The sequence below is a fragment of the Manis javanica genome, chromosome 9 (assembly GCF_040802235.1).
Source record: "Manis javanica isolate MJ-LG chromosome 9, MJ_LKY, whole genome shotgun sequence".
In the NCBI taxonomy this organism is placed as follows: domain Eukaryota; kingdom Metazoa; phylum Chordata; class Mammalia; order Pholidota; family Manidae; genus Manis; species Manis javanica.
Window position 1 is genome coordinate 1,915,120 of NC_133164.1, and position 20,523 is coordinate 1,935,642.

General features: G+C 49.3%; 1 protein-coding gene across 10 annotated transcripts in view; it reads right to left on the reverse strand.

Moving 5' to 3' along the window:
- Positions 1-20,523, reverse strand: part of ARHGEF7 (Rho guanine nucleotide exchange factor 7) — a 126,647-nt gene that overhangs the window by 81,014 nt on the left and 25,110 nt on the right. For 6 of the 10 annotated variants that reach the window (XR_012120961.1, XM_037024783.2, XM_037024780.2 and 3 more), the window contains exon 2: positions 19,362-19,448. The exons of 1 other annotated variant lie outside the window; for it this stretch is intronic. Coding sequence is in view for 5 of the 9 variants with exons in the window: in XM_037024783.2 (XP_036880678.1) it covers positions 19,362-19,448 (87 nt within the window). In the remaining 4 variants the exon portion in view is untranslated. 3 more of the 10 variants (XM_073212351.1, XM_037024785.2, XM_037024784.2) reach the window with 2 other exon arrangements.

Below are 20,523 nucleotides of genomic sequence, written 5' to 3' on the forward strand. Positions count from 1 at the left end.
TTTAGGCAGTTTGGGGGGGCAGGGGGATGCAGAGCCCTGACATGGAAGCAACACGGCTGACACCTGAAGTGCCAGTCAGTCTTCCTCCCATGGAGGTGACCGTCACAAAAGTCCCCTGGCCACGCCAGACATCATGCCTGCCTTATTTCACAAAAGGGGTTAAGCCGGGCTCCAGAAGATGGCGTGACAATGGTGACACAGAAAAACAAAGCAGCGAGGACCAGCCACAAAGGTGGGGGGGCAGGGGAGAGACACACGCACACAGGTCCCAGCAGCACCCACAAAACAGGACCCGAGCCCACCCAGCACAGGCCTCACACCCCAGCCATCCCTGGAGCCAGTGAGGCAGGGCCGCAAAGAACAGCCACGGTCACCACAGGAGGTGTGGGCAGACGCAAGACACCTGCCAGGGCCAGCAGAGTTCCATGCTGACTTTCAGACCCAGAAACGCGACCAGTACACTGCATTAACTTTTAAATTCCACTAGTTAGAAAACTGGAACTTTGATAATGTGTCCAGATGGTAAACTGCAAATATTCATCACTTCTTAAGGTTCCACTGAAATTCCAGGAAGGGCTTTAAACAGTAAGAGAGAACTCCACTGCAGTGCAAAAAGCAGGGCGGCGAGAAGCCATGAGCAGTCACAGTCCAGACAAGACCTTGGGAATTCTAAGGGACGGGAAGTAGATGGGATCTGACTGGCCAAGAAGTGCTCCACACAGGGCTTCTTTCCCTGTGAGGGCCTGCAGGGGCAGGCCGGCGAATCCTCTCAATCCGGACAAGAGGGCAGAGCCCACCGCCGAGGCTCCCAGCCCCTTGCTGCAGCAGAGCACGGAGCCCCGACCCCCGAGGAGAGCCAGCAGCCTGCACTGGATTCCCAGTGTGAGTGACCAACTCGTAGTGCTACTACACTCATGGAACAGACACGGGAGGGAGGCGGCGGCAATTCTATCCAAAATGAAAGCCCTGAAAAGCTCTACCACCACTGTCAAGCCTGGACCACCCCCTAGATGGAGTGGGGCATGGAAAATTGGGTGCGGAGAAAGCCCAGCTCCTCCACCCTGCCCTCAGAGAGCATCTGGCCTCTTCCCCCTCCGCCACACCCTCCAGTGAACCTGCCTGGGCCTCTTGCCCCGGAACCTGCAGCACTGTATATCCACTCAGCTACTAGGCCTTTACTCGCCAACAGGAGCCAACAGATAAAACAGTGAAGAGGAGGACTGACTTCAGGTCCCACCAAGGTGGGGCAGGCACATTCCTATTCCTCCAGCAAAGCGCGGCTAAGGCCTGGACGGTACACATACACCACACGGAAGACCACCCGGACTGAGCACAAGAGGGGAACGGCTAAGGGCTTCAGGACCAAGAAACAACATGACAACATGTTTGTTCTCTGGGGGAGTTTTTTGCATCAAATGCTTCAGACCGGGTGCTGGAGAAACCCACAGGGCAAAAGCGGCCGGAGAAAAGCCTGCCCTCTCTGGCCAGAGCACCAGGAAAGGGGCAGCCCAGCACACAGAAGCTACCCTACCCAGCAAACGCCACGGGGAAACCAGCCATCCACTCTCACCATGCATGGCCACAACTAAGTGCCCATCCCACACCGCCCCCCACCCCCAGTGACTTCATCTCCTCACTGTCAACTCCAGCCCCAGCCAGTTTCTCACAACTGTCAGGGAAAGCGTCCAACATAGACTGAAATAAGTTAGGGCGGAAATACATATTCTGGCTGGAAAGTTATTTCTTAAAACATTCTAAATGCAGATATTTCACATCTAAATATGGTCTGAAAGGCCTCAGGCTTGGCTTTGCTTTGCAATCATTCACTGGGAACCTGTCCTCCGGCTGGTTCCCAGAACTTAAAGAAACTCCTCGGGGATACAAACAGCTTCAGGGCACCTACCTGTTAGAAAAAAAGGGGAACTTGCCCTTCCCACAGGCCACAGGCATTTTCTTGATTTGTTTTTTAAGTGAAAATAGAAGAGTGATGACTAAAATATCCAAAGCAGCCTGTTCTACTAGACTTCAAATTCAAAGTAAAAGAGGTCAAATGGCATGACACTAAGAGCCTAGAATCCTCTATGAACAGAGAACCCAGCAGTCACACCCTCTCAGGACTCTCACGACCACACACGCTCAAGTCCCAGATCCACACTGTTCTCACTCATCAGTCAGGACCTATGAGGCCTTACTGGAAAATCAAAACACATTCACCGCCCCACCCACCCCCGCCCAGTAAGGCTTTTCCCCACCAACTGGCCAACACCAGACATCCTTATTCAATTGCAAAATGCAAAATGCACATATAACCAAATATATTCAAGATAATCCATGTTTCATACCCGGAAACACACTTCCTTCCCTACTCTGGGGCCAGGAGTGGTGCACCTGGAGCGGGGAGACGTCTCGGGGAGCCAGCCCGGACACCAAGGCGCTCAACTCCCACACAGCGGCAGAGCAGCCCACGCGGCTCAGGGGACAGCTGCCCAACACTCTGCGGGCCGCGGCGAGTCCAGCACAGGGCAGGCCCCAGTCCGCACGCACACAGAGCGCACCACATCAAACACCGGCTGTCCCAGCTCCAGGAGCCGCCTCCAGCTGTGTGGCTTCCAAAACCACCCACGGGCTAGGGGCCGTCTGCAACGGGAGCAGTAACATGGCCCTTCCGGAGGAGAGGGACACAGGTGGGCACAGCAGCCCCAGCAGGCTGACTCAATACGACATGCCCGCCCTTCCTCAGGTTCCCCACGGGCTTCCCCAGGGGGAACTGGGGAGATTTCCTGGCTGGTGTAAGGGGGCAGAGAAGCCCTGGACATCTTGCTGACACAGCCCCAATGCAGGCCTGAGGGAAAAGGAAGACGTCTGTTCAGCCAGCTGCTCTCTGAGCCACACCCTCTCAGCTCCTTGCTCCAGACCTAGAGAAACTGCCAAATACAGTGTCCTAACCAGGCTCAAGGTCCATTCCAAATCAAATCGTACAGCAGTAACTAAGCCTGTGCGCATTCCTAGGAAAGCAGAACTGCCCCGCCCGGGCGCCTCCTGCTGGCCCTGCTGAAGGTCAGCCAGCGCCCAGCAGAGCCAGGCACAGGCAGCGCAGCACTGTTGGCTGGTCCTCGTTCAGCAGGATCAGCAGCCACCTGCTTACTGGGATGAGTAAAGGCTCCTTGTTCAGTTATCCTTTAGCCAGAAGTAGCTCAAGAAGCAAGGCCCTGAAAGGTGAGACGAAAATGTCAGGGCGGAAGGGGTGGCACGACGGTGCTGGGGGTGGGAGAAGAGGCTAAGTGGGGAGCAGAGGGACTCTACAGGCATGCTGGGCCCCTACCACTGGTCTGGGGGGCACCTCTGGGGTTTTTACCAATTCAACAATGTCTATTTGGTGCCCTTTAAGTATGGAACACCAAAAACTCCTATCAGAAAGAATCTGCTCTCAAGGAGCTTATGGCAGGCCAGGGAGACCCAGGTCCAAATGATGACAACTGTGTTCAAAGTGCCACAGGCCACTGTCTGGAAGGCCCTGGAAGTAGGAGCAGCCGTCAGCTGGCCTGGAAGAGGAGAGCCACGCAGATGGACCTCTCAAGAAGCGGCTCCTGGCACAGAGACAGGAAGGCATCGGGAACAGCGGCCCCACCACCAGCAGATGCGCCGTGTAAACCTGGCCCCAGCACTCACATGCCGAGTGGCCACAGCTGCACTCCTCAACGTCTAGATAAAGGGAGAGGAGCTACGAGGTTTGAGTGAGTTATTGTGCATGAAGTCACCAGAGCAGCACCCAGCAGAGGACACAGGCTACCACTTGTAAAATGAGCCAGTTCCATCCAGTACGTAGGACATCTCCAGGAGCTTGACACGCCTGGGGCAGGAAGTCCAAAAGCAGAGGGGGGGACAGAGGTGAGCAGGTCAAGTCATGCAATGTCCTGCCCACTATGGTGAGGGTCCTGGACACACCCTCTGAACAACGGGGACCAAGCAAGGGGCTTTCTGGCAGAGCAGGGGTATGACCAGCGACAGCGACAGACAAGGGGCTGGAGGCAGCACCCTGTGAGGAGACGGGAGAACAGGAGGCACAGCAGGTGGAGTCAAGAGCTAAGTGAAGACCCGGAGAGACAGGCCTCGGAAGCTTGCTTCTGGGGCAATGAGAAAGGTGGAGCTGGTGCCTTCTGAGCCTCGGAGTACAATTCACTTTTTTTTTAAGCTATATATATGTCTTAGTTGAAGAAAAAAGCTGCAAATGCAGCCTGACAAAGTGCCCTTGATGGCCTCTAGGCTCACAGCCCTCTAGCCTGGAGATCCGGTTTTTGCCAACTGTCCCACTGCAGGACCACGCAACGTATTTTTACACATGCTTGATTATGACTTTGGGGTGAGAAGGACCCACCTACAGTGGTGTTTAATGAATGCCATGGAAGTACCTGGCTAAGCAGCGAACCCACCATGACTCAGGTATAGCCATCAGAACGTGGGGGTCCTCAGAGGGAGCACCCAGGGGGCTGGATTATCACAGGCCTGAGCCCACCATTTTCCTGCCCTCCCGAGACCAGCTCCCATCTTCCCCAGGGCATGACTGCGGTCCCCCGCTGCCACCTCATCCATCCTCACATCCCCCAGTGCCTCACCCTGTCCTGCACATCAGCACAACAACGCCCTGCAAGCGCAGGACAGCCACCCACTGTTCCCATCAGGGGGAAGCGGTGGGATGCTACGGCAAACAGGCTGTGCAGGCACAACAAGGGCGCTCGACGGGATCAAGTGAATTCAAAGGGGCCCTGGCTGGCGCGCCTGATCCACAGCGAGGCCTTTGCAAGTAGTTCCCTCACACCGGTGGCCAAGGGGAAGTCAGACACGTGTGAAGGAGGACTTGGCGCAGACACTGGAGTGAAGATGGACACCTACGTGGCTAGGACCCACAAGTGGCCTCCCGGAGCCCTCAGTCCCAACCCCAAGGAATGCATTCTGCCAGCTACCTCAGGATCTTGGAAATAAATGTTCCTCGAAGGCTCCCCCTAAAAGCCCAGCCAGCCGACACCCTGGTGCCCGGGACCGGTGGACCCAAGCACAGAGGGCAAACTCTCTGGCTTCTGACCTAAGCACTGTAGGACAGTAAATGGCAGCACTGGGAGCCACCGCATCTGCGGTCCTTTGTTACGAGGCAACAGGAAACCAACATACTACCTCGCCGTCCCACAAATAAAACACAAGAGCTGAAATGGGTGTTACAAGAAGTTACTCAACTGAAATCAGAAGTTCTATAAAAGAGCTACACTCTCAACTTATTTGTCCCTTTGGCGAAACTGAGTTTCTCTCACTTCAGTTTATAGCATATTGGGTGTAACACAGGAGATAAATGAATAGACTGCAAGTAGTTTTATTAATCTTGGGGGAAATGTAACTTGTTAAAAAAAATACATAAGCAGCGTCTGCTCTTCTGGAGGTACTGAAGGAAGCACTTCAGGGTCGATGTTCCCATTCAGCTTACAGGCAGCAGGGGGCGCCTCCACCCGAGAACAGGCTGGCAGAACATCACTCCCCAGGGGTACAGAGGCACTGAAACACTACAGGACCACAGCCATGCTCAGCTCAGTGAGCTCACCACCTGAAAAGCAACAGGTGGCCCATTGCTGGGCCACTAGCCTGATGCCACCCCCTAACTATGGACGTACCTTATTAAAACATATCTGTTAGCAGGCAGCACCTACTACATTTCCAGAAAATATCTGGCCTTCCCTTTGAATATGCATTCTCCCTGAAGAAGCTCTAAAAGGGAACTCTGACAAACCTAAAAGCTATAAAAGCATGATACAATTAGAATTTTTAAAAACACCCTTTGAGGAAATGACAGCCTCTTCAACAACTGGTGCTGGCAAAACTGGACAGCTACATGCAAGGAATGAAACTGGATTATTGTTTAAACCCATACACAAAAGTAAACTCGAAATGGATTAAAGACTTGAATGTAAGTCATGAAACCATAAAACTCTTAGAAGACAACAAGGGCAAACATCTCCTGAATACAAGCAGGAGCAACTTCCTCCTGAACGCATCTCCTCGAGAAAGGGGAACAAAAGCAAAAATGAACTCATGGGACTACATCAAACTAAAAAGCTTCTGTACAGCAAAGGACACCATCAGCAGAACAAAAAGGCATCCTACAGTATGGGAGAATATATTTGTAAATGACAGATCCGCCAAGGGGTTAACATCCAAAATATATAAAGAACTTACATGCCTCAACACCCAAAAAGCAACTAAAATAACCCAATTAACAAATGGGCAGAGGATCTGAAGAGACAGTTCTCCATAGAAGAAATTCAGATGGCCAACAGATACTGAAAAGATGCTCCATATCACATCATCGGGGAAATGCAAATTAAAACTACAATGAGTTATCTATCACCTCACACCAGTAAGGATGGCCAGCATTGAAAAGACTAAGAACAACAAATGCTGGCAACGATGCGGATAAAGGGGAACCCTCCTACACTGCTGGTGGGAATGTAAGCTGGTTAACCATTGTGGAAAGCAATATGGAGGTTCCTCAAAGAACTAAAAATAGAAATACCATTTGACCCGGGAATCCCACTCGTTGGAATTTACCCAAAGAATACAACTTCTCAGATTTCAAAAAGATAATGCACCCCTATGTTTATCGCAGCACTTTTCACAATAGCCAAGATACGGAAGCAACCTAAGTGTCCATCAGTAGATGAATGGATAAAGATGTGGTACATGTACACAATGGAATATTATTCGGCCATAAGAAACATATCCTGCCATTTGCAATAACATGGATGGAGCTGGAGGACATTATGCTCAGTGAAATAAGCCAGGCGGAGAAAGACAAATGCCAAATGATTTCCCTCATTTGTGGCATGTAACAATGAAGCAAAACTGAAGGAACAAAATGGCAGCAAACTCAGAGACTCCAAGAATGAACTAGTGGTTAGCAAAGGGGAGGAGTGGGGGAGGGAGGGTGGGGAGGGAGGGACAAGGGGACTGAGGGGTATTATGTTTAGTGCACATGGTGTGGGGGATCACGGGGAGAACAGTGTAGCACAGAGAAGGCACATAGTGGATCTGTGGCATCTTGCGGCACTGATGGACAGTGACTGCATTGGGGTGGGGGTGGGGACTTGATAATATGGGTGAATGTAGTAACCACATTGTTTTTTCATGTGAAACCATAAGAGTGTATATCAATCACACCTTAATAAAAAATTTTAAAAAAAAACAACACCCTTTGAGAGCAACAAGCTAACATTAATTGCCAACACAACACACTGAGGTAAAAATGTCTTGGTGTCCCACTTTCTGCCTCTCAAAGGAACACAGATTCCAAGATGCAGGTATTGTCTTTTTCAAAATCTGCTTTTACAGATAAAGAAACTGAATCCCAAGGGAGCTGAGTGCCCTTGAACCTTTCTACACATTTTCTGGCATCTGCCCTCACACAAACCCAGTTCACTGACACCCACACTGACGTGAGGCCCAGGAGTAGAGGCCAGCAAACAGTAAAGACCAGGGAAGGAGTCCGCCCTCCAGACATGCCCACGCTGTCCCAAATTCACGTGTTCTTCACGCTGACACTTCTTCAGCTGCTGGTCACAACGGAGACCAACCCTCCTACAGGAAGACAGTTCATTCCCAGGAAGCAAGTCTGAATGACACATCAGACCACAACATGAGCTACAACGATGGGGGCCAACAATCATTCAAAATGCATAAAGCTAAACACTAATGATTACACTTTATTACCATCAAATCCATCCCATTCTCCCTGGTCTCATGCATTCAACAAATATTTAAACAGACTGCCCACCCCATGCCAGCACTGGGGACAGAAGTACAAAGACGAGCCAGTGTGTTTACACTGCCCTCAGTTCACACTTCAGTGGAAAGGGCAGCGAGCACAACATGCACGGCACCGTCCACCTCATCTGACCCCCAAGAATCAGGAAAAGGCCTCCGGAAGTAGGTGTGAGAAAGGTGCTTCCAGCAGTGGAATGAGCTTGTGTGCTGACACCCAGCCCAGGTGGCGCCCCCAAGTCATCCCTCACACTGATGCCCCGAGGAACTGCGAGCATCTCTGCAGCGCCGAGCCACCGACTCTGTGGGCCCCTGTCTCCGCAACAGCTTCTGCTGCTCAGGCCAGACCCTGGTCCTCCGCAGCTCTGCTCCCACACCCGCCTGGCCTATAAAGTAAATCATCTCTACTGTGTGGCTGAGCCCAGAGCCCACCCCTGCTGCCCCGAAAGCCGTCCTCACCGTGGTCCAAGCACCACTACCTCCTCGGGTTTTCCTGCACCTGCCTCTGACCCCTGCAGCCGATACCAAAAAGGCAGCCAGAGTGAGCCCGCTGGGACTCCCAGCAGACCACCCCACTGGTGTGAACCAGCTGCTCCCACAGCCCCGTATTACTCACAAGCCAAGGTCCTCAGGTGACCTACGAGGCCCTCTGCATGACCTGGCTTGTCTCCTGCTCTCCTCACATCCCAGGGGTGTGGTGTGTCATCCTAACACACTGGCTGGAATCAAAGTCGGGTGGAAAAGAATCAAAATCAGATTTGTGCTTGAGGAAGGTCTGGAGAAGAACGACAGAAGGAGAGACTGCCAAAGGGCCCTGCAGTAAACTGGGCGAGGGATGTTGGTGGCTGGCACAAATAGCAGGGGCGAGAAAGGCAGAGATTGCATTATTAAACTGGCCGCAGGACTGCAACATGGCCCAGTCAGAGCTGGGCGAGGAGAGTTCTGAGAACGGCTCCCACTGTCGGAGGCTTCCGTGGCAGCAGTGACTCTGTCTCCCAAGCCACTCGCCCCTTTGCTTCTCTCCTGGGCCCCAGCCCCGCCCTCCACTTATGGAGGCCCCCTCCCAGCCACCCAGCAGCCAGGCACATGGGGACAGAGATGACTTCTGGCTGAGTGTCCCAGGTATGTGTGCATGTCACACAGCCCACACATCTCTGGGTCTCTCTGCTGTAAGACGGGGGGACTATGCCACCTCACCTCTTACCATCCCACTGCGCCAGCACCTCACAAGTACAAAGCCTTCAGCTGCACTGAAAATCTTTCCCTCTGACTCTAGCCCAGCTACAATGAGTTGCTCAACAGGCTACAGCCAGTGAAGGCCAAGTTCAGTTACACTGCTGAGGGGAAGGGACAGATGCATCACCTTCTAATCAGGGGCTGCCAAGCAGGAGTGACATCCCCACACAAGGTGAACGTAGCGTTTTCATGGTGCCAACAAGCCTCACGCTCTCGCTGGTGCTGTTACACTATCGCTCACTAAATCACGAGGGAGATGCAAGTCAAACAACTCCTGGGTGAGGCTAACTGACCGGCTGGGAGTTAGCCACAACTCCACTGGCCGCCCCAGGAGGCCGGGCAGGTAGACCTGAGGTATCTGTGCCCCACAGGAAGGGCCTAAAAGGGACAGCAGAATCCCGGGCTAAGCCCCATTACTGAACAGGCAGCAGAGGAGGTGAAGGCTCCCTGAACACTGCAGCCCTGGCTAGGCAGGAGCCTCAGAGGACCTGGGCCCTCTGAGGAAGCACAAAGTGGGAGGCACACAGCCCAGGCCCCAGGCCCCCTCCTCCCCTCAGCCAGCATGCTCTCCAGGAGAAAGGCAAGCCAACCCACTCTCCTGCCATCCCAGAACTGGAGGGCGGCCTTCTCCAAAGGACCCCATGGAAAACAAAACCCCGAGTCTGTGCTACCTCCTGCTGTGCTGCCAGCAGACAGGTGGAACGGTGGCTGCCGTGGCGCTGCTCTGAGCACAGGAGCAGTGGCCTCATCTCAGCCTCGCAGGGGAAAGCACTCGGCAGCACGGGGGACGTGGGCTGAGACACCACGCTGCCCGCTTGCTCCTGCATCGCCTCCGGCCTGGGCTCAGGGGCAGAGCATGCCAGGCTTACGAGCTGCCCAAGGCTATGCCCACAACTAGCGCCTCAGGAACAGGACAGATGACAGGAGCTGAAAACCTGCGAGCTGCCTTCACTTCTCCGCTTGCAGTTAACCCCACCTGACCCCTGCATCTCTTCGGCAAGGTCGGGGTCTTCCCCATTAGAATCCCGCTGCTGAGCTGGGATGTGAGGCACTCTGCCTTCCCAGCTCTAGGCCTTCCCAGGGCCTTACTGCTCTAATCAGTGTGCAGACGGTCATTATGACCTAACAGAGCTGCTTAAAGAGAAGTGGTTCATATGCATTTTATCACAGGGCCCAGGACATAATAAGCCTTCAGAAAATGCCGCTTACTCGTTATCTTCTGGATACCTCTGAGGACACCACCAGGCCGAACCAACTACCTGACTGGCATGGTCCAGTGCACTGAAAATGCAGAGCTCTTTGTTCAAAAATGAAGGATTTCAGAAGGTGACAGCAGAGCATGACACCAAGAGCAGCCCTGTGTGAGCAGGTTCACAGGTCACACGCCCAAGGCTGGCCCTGCCCCCGGCTCGGTTCTGAGAGCCCATGCAAGGCCCTGATCGGAGGAGTCTGGCGGCACCACCTCACAGTTGCGCCAGAGCTCGACCACCTGCACTGCACTCCAGGCCGCAGCATGCAGACGAGCCCAGGCCGCGGAGCTCCTGGGCCAGAGCGCAGATCCCGTGCTCTCCCTTGCTGGACTGTGACCTGTGGCCTCTCCAGCACCTCCAGTCGCTTAACTCTTCATCTGCAGGCAATTGATGAGTAAACAACACAGTGCACCCTGCATGCCTGGGCAAATGACCCACAACCTGTACTCAAGAACTAGCAGTGCAATCTAATCTCAGAGACGACCATGCCACCGCAGCCTCTTAAATGACAGAGACGCACCCTGTGCACTGTGGGGACCTGTGCTCCATGAGCTGCCGGGCTCTGGGCTGTGGCTGATTCAGAATGAGACAAAGTGGGAGTGTGACAGATTTGCACCAGATTTTTTTTTAATGTGAAAAAGGTAAAACATCTCATCAATATTTCTATATAAACTATATATTGAAACATTATGGTACCCGGAGTTAAAGAGAACGTACCATTACAATTAGCTTCACATTTCTTTTTACTCTCTCAGTGTAGTTACTAGAAAATTTGGAACTACAAATGTGACTCACATCATCTCTCCTGGACGCACTGATTAGACAATGACACCCCCACAGACATGAGGTGGACAAAGGTCTGTAAACCCAGCCTGGAGGCAGGGGGAACTGCTCACCCCCAGCACAGTCTCCCTAAGATGGAAGGCAGAGGGTCAGATCTGACACTTTCCCAGGAAAAACTAAAATGTAACTACAGTATCTGAGTGGAATTTCACTTTCTTTGGTTTTAAGGACCTATAAAACGTTCAGAGAATACTCATTTCATCTTCCAAATGGCTTTTCTTTATTACTTATCTCAATTCCCTTAACTAAAGGCAAGTTCTGCAGAGGCACGAATAAACTGACTTCAAGTGTTTATTAAGTCAGTCAATAAATAGCACATGGTGACCATTTCGAGCTTACCAGAGTCAACAGCACATAGGATGACTAGCTTAGAAGGTAAACTGCTGTGTGTTTTTTTTGGAGCCTGGGGCAGCAGGATGATTTAATTTGCTTTGTCCTAAAGCAAGAGGGCAGGTAACCGGAGAAAGGTAAGCACAGATGTTTTGAGTTTTCAGCAGGGCAGCTTTGGGGAAGGCCTGAGCCCCGGGGGACCTGGCCAGGAGGGGCCTTCCCTGCTCTGCCCACCCCGGGGCAGGCCCTCCTGGGCAGAAGCCACAATGGCAGATGGGAAGCAATGTCTGGTTTTCATGTGGATGGGAAACAACAATATATGGGGACGAGCTCTGAGAGAAGACATGGGACAACAGTGAGAAAGCAGAGAGCGGTCATCTGACGTAGGAGCCTCACACGGCTCAAACACGCCATGACACAAAGTGGCAGTAAACAGTTTAACTGTCCATGTGTCTGAATCTAGCATGGAAATAACCCTTGGGTGGGGTGTCCCACTCCCAAGGAAAGGATTACAGATACATTTCTGTCTTTATTTCAATTATTTTTTAAGACTGCATCAACAAGTTTTAAGTTTCCATACAAGCACGTTTTAACTATTTTAGTAGTATTTTTAAACATCCTTTTGGACAAATTCCCTATAACCTTAGCTAAAATTCTAGAAGATAGCTGAGCATTACACAAAGTATGATAAAAGGATTTGCTGTTCAGAAATGCACAAGATGAGTGTTTTTAGAAACCGCTAACACTTCACCCAAACTCACTATATCAGCCCAACTGGTTACAACACTGCAGAGCCTACCTTAACTCTGTTCTTTTTCTCTTTGCTCTCAAGAGAAAATGAAAACCTCATTCCTCCCACACAAAGGGAAACTGGCTCCTGTGCAAAGTCTGGAGCTGCTCTACCAGCCAGGGCTCTGGCTTGCACAGAGTGGCCCCGAGACGCCTCTGGCCGGCACCAGGAGAGCTTCCGTGGGAGAAGGCTGAAGGGGACCTTGTAGGTGCCTGAGGTTTTCAGCCTCTGTTTCCTATGCTAGCAGCTTCTCTTTCACAGCCTCCTTCCAAAGTCCAAAGCAGGAAATCCGGGATGCCTCACATTTACTCTGGGCTACCACACACCCAGAAATGCAGGCACTGGGGAAGACACAAGGAAACCCAAATATGTATCCAGAGGTTTCCAGGGAGCCACAAAACAGGAAAGCCTGGGAGCGAGGGCTCCTGGACGGTCCGAGACACCTGGTAGTGGGTGTTCAGAGCACGTAAAAGCCCCAACCTGACCTAGCCATGACCTATCAGGGAATTTACACTTCAAAAAGAAAGAAGGATGAAGCATCTAGGACAGAAACATCCATCACATGGCTCACTGTTTACAGTAGTGGAAACTTAGAAACCAACTCTACATCTAAAAATAGGGATTTCCACCATGAACTACGAGGCAGCCATTAAAAATGAGTAGACAACATGCTCATGGAGGTACAGAAAGATACTCAAGAACTCAGGAATGAATTCCAGTTGGAGATACAATCGTTGAAGAGCACAATGGAGGGTATTAAAAGCAGATCAGATAGGGTGGAGGAGACGATAAGTGAAATAGAAACTAGGGAAGAGGAATACAAAGAAGCTGAGGCACAGAGAGAAAAAAGGATCTCTAAGAATGAGAGAATATTGAGACAACTGTGTGACCAATCCAAACAGAACAATATTCGCATTATAGGGGTACCAGAAGAGGAATAGAGAGAGAAAGGGATAGAAAGTGTCTTTGAGGAGGTAATTGCTGAAAAATTCCCCAGTCTTGGGAAGCAGATAGTCTCTCAGGCCATGGAGATCCATGGATCTCCCAACACAAGGGACCCCAGGAAGACAACACCAAGACATATAGTAATTAAAATGGCAAAGATCAAGGATAAGGACAGACTATTAAAAGCAGCCAGAGAGAGAAATAAGATCACATACAAAGGAAAGCCCATCAGGCTATCAGATTTCTCAGCAGAAACCTTACAGGCCAGACAGAGTGGCATGATGTATTTAATGCAATGAAGCAGAAGGGCCTGGAACCAAGATTACTTTATCCAGCAAGATTACCATGTACATTTGAAGGAGGAATTAAACAATTTCTGGATAAGCAAAAGCTGAGAGAATTTACCTCCCACAAACCATCTCTACAATTTGTTTTGGAGGGGCTGCTATAGATGGAAGTATTCCTAAGGTTTAATAGCTGTCACCAGAGGTAATAAAACCACAGTAAAGAAAGTAGAACAGCTAATTACGAAGCAAATGCAAAATTAAATTAACTATCCCCAAAGTCAATCAAGGGATAGACAAAGAGTACAGAACATGATACCTAATACATAGAAAATGTAGGAGGAAGAAAAAGGAGGAGAAAAAGAAAAGAACCTTTAGATTGTGTTTGTAACTAGCATATTAAGTGAATTAAGTCAGACTCTTAGATAGTAAGGAAGTTAACCTTGAATCTTTGGTAACCACAAATCTATAAAGTCTGCAATGGCAATAAGTACATACCTATCGATAATCGCCCTAAATGTAAATGGACTGAATGCACCAATCAAAAGACATAGAGTCACTGAATGGAGAAAAAAACAAGATCCATCTATATGCTGCCTACAAGAGAACCCAAAGACATACACAGACTAAAAGTGAAGGGATGGTAAAAGATAGTTCATGCAACTAATAGAGAGAAAAAAGTAGGAGTTGCAGTACTTGTATCAGACAAAATAGATTTCAAAACAAAGAAAGTCACAAGAGACAAAGAAGAACATTACATAATGATAAAGGGGTCAATCCAACAAGAAGATATAACCATTATAAATATCTATGCACCCAACACAGGAACACCTACATATGTGAAACAAATACTAACTGAATTAAAAGGGGAAATAGAATGCAATGCATTCATTCTAGGAGACTTCAACACTCCACTCACTCTGAAGGACAGATCAACCAGACAGAAGACAAGTAAGGAGACAGACACACTGAACAACACATTAGAACAGATGGACCTAATAGACATCTACAGAACTCTACACCCAAAAGCAGAAGATTACACATTCTTCTCAAGTGCACATGGAACATTTTCAAGGATAGATCATATGCAAGGCAACAAAAAGAGCCTCAGTAAATTCAAAAAGGTTGAAATTGTACCAACCGGTTTTTCAGACCACAAAGTTATGAAACTAGAAATAAATTACACAAAGAAAATGAAAAATCCCACAAACACATGGACGCTTCACAACATGCTCCTAAATAACCAATGGACCAATGACCAAATAAAAACAGAGATCAAGCAATATACGGAGACAAATGACAACAATAATTCAACACCCCAAAAATCTGTGTAATGCAGTGAAGGCCATGCTAAGAGGAAAATATATTGCAATACAGGCCTACCTAAGAAAAGAAGAAAAATCCCATATGAACACTCTAAACTCACAAGTAATGAAACTAGGAAAAGAAGAACAAATGAGGCCCAAAGTCAGTAGAAGGAGGATCATAATAAAGATTAGAGCAGAAATAAATAAACCGAGAATAAAACAATAGAAAGAATCAATGAAAGCAAGAGCTGGTTCTTCGAGAAAATAAACAAAATAGATAAACCCCTAGCCAGACTTACCAAGAAAAAAAGAGAGTCTACACACATAAACAGAATCAGAAATGAGAAAGAAAAAATAACTACAGACACCACAGAAATACAAAGAATTATTAGAATACCGTAAAAAATTACATGCTAACAACTGGATAACCTAGAAGAAATGGACAACTTTCAAGAAAAATACAACCTTCCAAGGCTGACCAAGGAAGAAACAGAAAATCTGAACAAAGTACCAGCAACGAAATTGAACTGGTAATCAAAAACCTACCTAATAACAAAACCCCTGGACCAGATGGCTTCACCACTGAATTTCATCAAACATTCAGTGAACATCTAATACCCATCCTCCTGAAAGTTTTCCAAATTGTAGAAGAAGAGGGAATACTTCCAAACTCATTCTATGAGGCCAGCATCACTCTAATACCAAAACCAGGCAAAGACACCACAAAAAAAGAAAATTACAGACCAATAACCCTGATGAATATAGATGCAAAAATACTCAACAAAATATTAGCAAACCAAATTCAAAAATACATCAAAAAGATCATCCAAAAAAAAAAAAAAGATCATCCATCAGATCAAGTAGGATTTATTCCTGGGATACAAGGATGGTACAACATTTGAAAATCCATCAACATCATCCACCACATCAACAAAAAGAAGGACAAACACCACATGATCATCTCCATAGACGCTGAAAAAGCATTTGACAAAATTCAACATCCATTCATGATAAAAACTCTCAGCAAAATGGGTATAGAGGGCAAGTACCTCAACATAATAAAGGCCATATATGATAAACCCACAGCCAACATCATACTTAGCAGCGAGAAGCTGGAAGCTTTTCCTTTAAGATCGGGAACAAGACAAGGATGCCCACTCTCCCCACTTCTATTCAACATAGTCCTGGAGGTCCTAGCCATGGCAGTCAGACAACACAAAGAAATAAAAGGCATCCAGATTGGCAAGGAAGAAGTTAAACTGTCCCTGTTTGCATATGACATGATATTGTACATAAAAAACCCTAAAGACTCCACTCCAAAACTAGATCTAATATCTGAATTCAGCAAAGTTGCAGGATACAAAATTAATACACAGAAATCTGTGGCATTCCTATACACTAACAATGAACTAACAGAGAGAGAAATCAGGACAATTCCATTCACAATTGCATTAAAAAGAATAAAATACCTAGGAATAAACCTAACCAAGGAAGTGAAAGACCTATACTCTGAAAACTACAAGACACTCATGAGAGAAATTAAAGAAGATACCAATAAATGGAAACACATGCCATGCTCATGGATAGGAAGAATTAATATTGTCAAAATGGCCATCCTGCCTAAAGCAATCTATAGATTCAATGCAATTCCTATCAAAATACCAACAGCATTCTTCAACGAACTAGAGAAAATCATTCTAAAATTCATATGAAACCACAAAAGATCTTGAATAGCCAAAGCAATCCTGAGAAGGAAGAATAAAGCAGGGGGAATTACACTCCCCAACTTCAAGCTCTACTACAAAGCCACAGTAATCAAGACTATTTGGTACTGGCTCAAGAAGAGACCCATAGACCAATGGGACAGACTGGAGAGCCCTGATATAAACACAACCATATATGGTCAATTAATTTATGACAAAAGAACCATGGACATACAATGGGGAAATGACAGCCTCTTCAACAACTGGTGTTGGCAAAACTGGACAGCTACATGCAAGAGAATGAAACTGGATAACTGTTTGACCCCATACATAAAAGTAAACCCGAAATGGATTAAAGACTTGATTGTAAGTCATGAAACCATAAAACTCTTAGAAGACAACATAGGCAAACATCTCCTGAATACAAGCAGGAGCAACTTCTTCCTGAATGCATTTCCTCGAGCAAGGGAAACAAAAGCAAAATGAACTCATGGGACTACATCAAACTAAAAAGTTTCTGTACAGCAAAGGACACCAACAGCAGAACAAAAAGGCATCCTACAGTATGGGAGAATATATTTGTAAATGACAGATCCGACAAGGGGTTAACATCCAAAATATATAAAGAACTCACATGCCTCAACACCCAAAAAGCAAATAACCCAATTAACAAATGGGCAGAGGATATGAAGAGACAGTTCTCCAGAGAAGAAATTCAGATGGCCAACAGATACTGAAAAGATGCTAATCTTTCATGCATATCACTAATCATCAGGGAAACGCAAATTAAAACCACAATGAGATATCACCTCACACCAGTAAGGATGGCCAGCATCGAAAAGACTAAGAACAACAAATGCTGGCGATGATGCGGAGAAAGGGGAACCCTGCTACACTGCTGGTGGAATGTAAGCTAGTTCAACCATTGTGGAAAGCAATATGGAGGTTCCTCAAAGAACTAAAAATATAAATACCATTTGACCCGGGAATCCCACTCATTGGAATTTACCCAAAGAATACAACTTCTCAGATTCAAAAAGACATATGCACCCCTATGTTTATCGCAGCACTTTTCACAACAGCCAAGATACGGAAGCAACCTAAGTGTCCATCAGTAGATGAATGGATAAAGATGTGGTACATGTACACAATGGAATATTATTCAGCCATAAGAAAGAAACAAATCCTACCATTTGCAACAACATGGATGGAGCTGGAGGACATTATGTTCAGTGAAATAAGCCAGGCGGAGAAAGACAAATGCCAAATGATTTTCCTCATTTTGTGGCATGTAACAATGAAGCAAAACTGAAGGAACAAAATGGCAGCAAACTCAGAGACTCCAAGAATGAACTAGTGGTTAGCAGAGGGGAGGGCTGGGGGAGGGCGGGTGGGGAGGGAGGGAGAAGGGGATGGAGGGGTATTATGTTTAGTACGCATGGTGTGGGGGATCACGGGGAGAACAGTGTAGCACAGAGAAGGCACATAGTGGATCTGTGGCATCTTGCGGCACTGATGGACAGTGACTGCAATGGGGTGTGGGTGGGGACTTGATAATATGGGTGAATGTAACCACAACGTTAATCATGTGAAAACTTCATAAAAGCATGTATCAATGACACCTTCATAAAAATGTACACAAGTTGTCAATCATAATTTTAACCTGCAAAATGATATCAAATTTACAATAAAATAGTTTGAAAAAGATAGTAAAATTCCACAACAAAGGCAAAGAAAAGCAAAAATTGCTACAAGCAAAGCATATTCTCACAGTCCATTAAGAAGTTCAAGGACAAAATGACAAAGCCCACCCAGCAAAGGGAAAGGCCTTTCTGAAACAATGTCTCCCACTCCTAAGCAGCCCTATGGTTTGAGGAATCTCCAGTAAGCGTTTTCACCTATTTGTAGCCGGTTTCCTCACAGGCATCAAGTATTACCAATAATGAGATAGTTTAATGTTTAAATTCGTTCCTAAGAACTGCGCCAATTCTTATGTGACTGATTTCAATTAACAGATACGCTTTTCACGTAAACTTCCATCACGTAGTCGATGACTTCCAGATTTTTTCACCAGGAAACCTACAGTAAGAAACTGCCCTCCAAGGACGGGAAACCTTGGTGGGCTCACCTCAAGTAACAGCTTCTGTCCAAGCTGTGTTCACAGAGCGACCGTCTGGAAGCTCGGGGTAACCCCTCCCCCTTCTCAGGTAAGGCTGAGTGTGGCCGAGCAGCAGCCCCACAGGCAAGATTTAAACAGAAGCGCCTGCAGCCAATCAGCCCGTGATCCCCAAGGAAAAGAGCAGCTCGATTTCTGGAGCTGAAGCACTGCCCCAGAATTAGGAAAAACCACATATGGTGCAATAAGTTTCCAGAGAGCTTCCGCTAGTAACAAAACCTCGAACATGGAGGAGACGCCCCGCCCAGTGCGCTCCCCAAGATTCAAGACAGCATGTCTCCAAACGAAACATCAAATGTTGGAGTGAAGACCACCTAGTGTGTGGTCTGAGGGAGAAAAAGGAAAGAAAGGGGTGAACCGGGAGGACTCGGGGCCCATTTCATTTCCAGCCCGCTCTGTCTAACCACCTGCTCAGGACGCGGCCGGTCGGACCCAGGCCTGGAGGCGCATCCTCCGAGAATCCCTCACCGCCAAGCCCAGGCAGGTGCCGGGGAACCAGATCACCCCTGACAAACGGTCGTCGAAAATGTGTCACCCGCTCCACCAGCCACTGGAACCACCCGTCCTCACTGAAGCGAGGGCCGAGTTGGGCTTCCCACAGCAGCTTGTCCCCGGGACCCCAGGTTCGCGCTCACACCCCGGGGCGGCCCTCCAGCCTGGGGGCCGCCGCCCCAGCCCGGCCGCCCCGCCGGCTCACCTCCAGGCGCAGGGAGGCCCCGCAGCCTCGCAGGAACTCGCGGATGTTGCTCAGGCACTCGCTCTCGCTCCGGGGCTCCGGATAGACCTGCAACACAGAGCGCCCGCGGTGAGCGGCGGCCCCGGGCGCCAGGACCCCGGCGGGCGGCCCCGGCGGCGCGGGGCGCCCACGGCATCCCCAGGGCCCTCCCGCGCGGCGGCCGCCTCGCCTCACCCTTTCTCCTTCCTCCGAGCTGCACCAATCTCCGGCCCCCTTCCCTCCCCGGGAGGGGGCCGGCGCCGGAAGTGACGTCTTCAGAACGCGCCCCGGCCACCCCCGCGCGACCTCTTCCGGCCCTTGGTCTCGCCCCGTGGCGCGCGGCCTCCAACCCAACGCCAGCGCCTGTCCTCGCCTCTGCAGACTCGACGCGCCTGGCCCGGTCCACGCGCGGCCTCCGAAGACCCCCACCTGATCCTCCCCCGACAGGTCCTCGCGCGGCCTCCAGCTTAACCGTGTGATCCTCGCCTCCACGGACTCAGCGCAGCCGACCCCACGCCCCGCCTTCTCCACCACCTGGCCCTGCCCCCTCGGCCACAGCCCACCTGGCCCGGCCCACGTGGAGCCCGAGCTCCAGCACCTGACCCTCCCGGAGCAGCCAGCCCACCTGGCCCCACCAGGCCCCCTCCTCGGGGCTGGCCCTTGGCCTCGCCCCACCGCGGCCACAGCCCTCCCGGCCTCTCAGAGCCCTGGGAAAGCTCGCCTTGGCTTGAACAACCCCAAAGCAGCAGGAGAAAACCGGGTGTTTCTTCACTTCTTCCCCACCCCTGGCCTGGGGAAAGTGGAGGTAGTATTCTAATAAGATGATTTCACATAATTAGCAACATAAATTATGCATGTTGGGATTAAAGCTGCAATGTCTTCTCTTTCCAAATTAAGATTTGTGCTTCCTGAATGATTAACCAACACAGCCGGTACACATAAGCGAATGAGGCAGCCGGGGAGAAACTGCGCCATGCGCAGCGGCGGGGCAGCCAGGGCTCATACAGACAGCCTGGGCTTCCGCGCTGTGTGTAAGGGGTTACTGACAGCCCCGCGGGGCAAGAAACGTCAAGGAACACCCGGAACAGTACCAGTCACACAAAACCCCCAAGGGAAAAAGCCTGAGACAGAAGAGCTGCTTGTT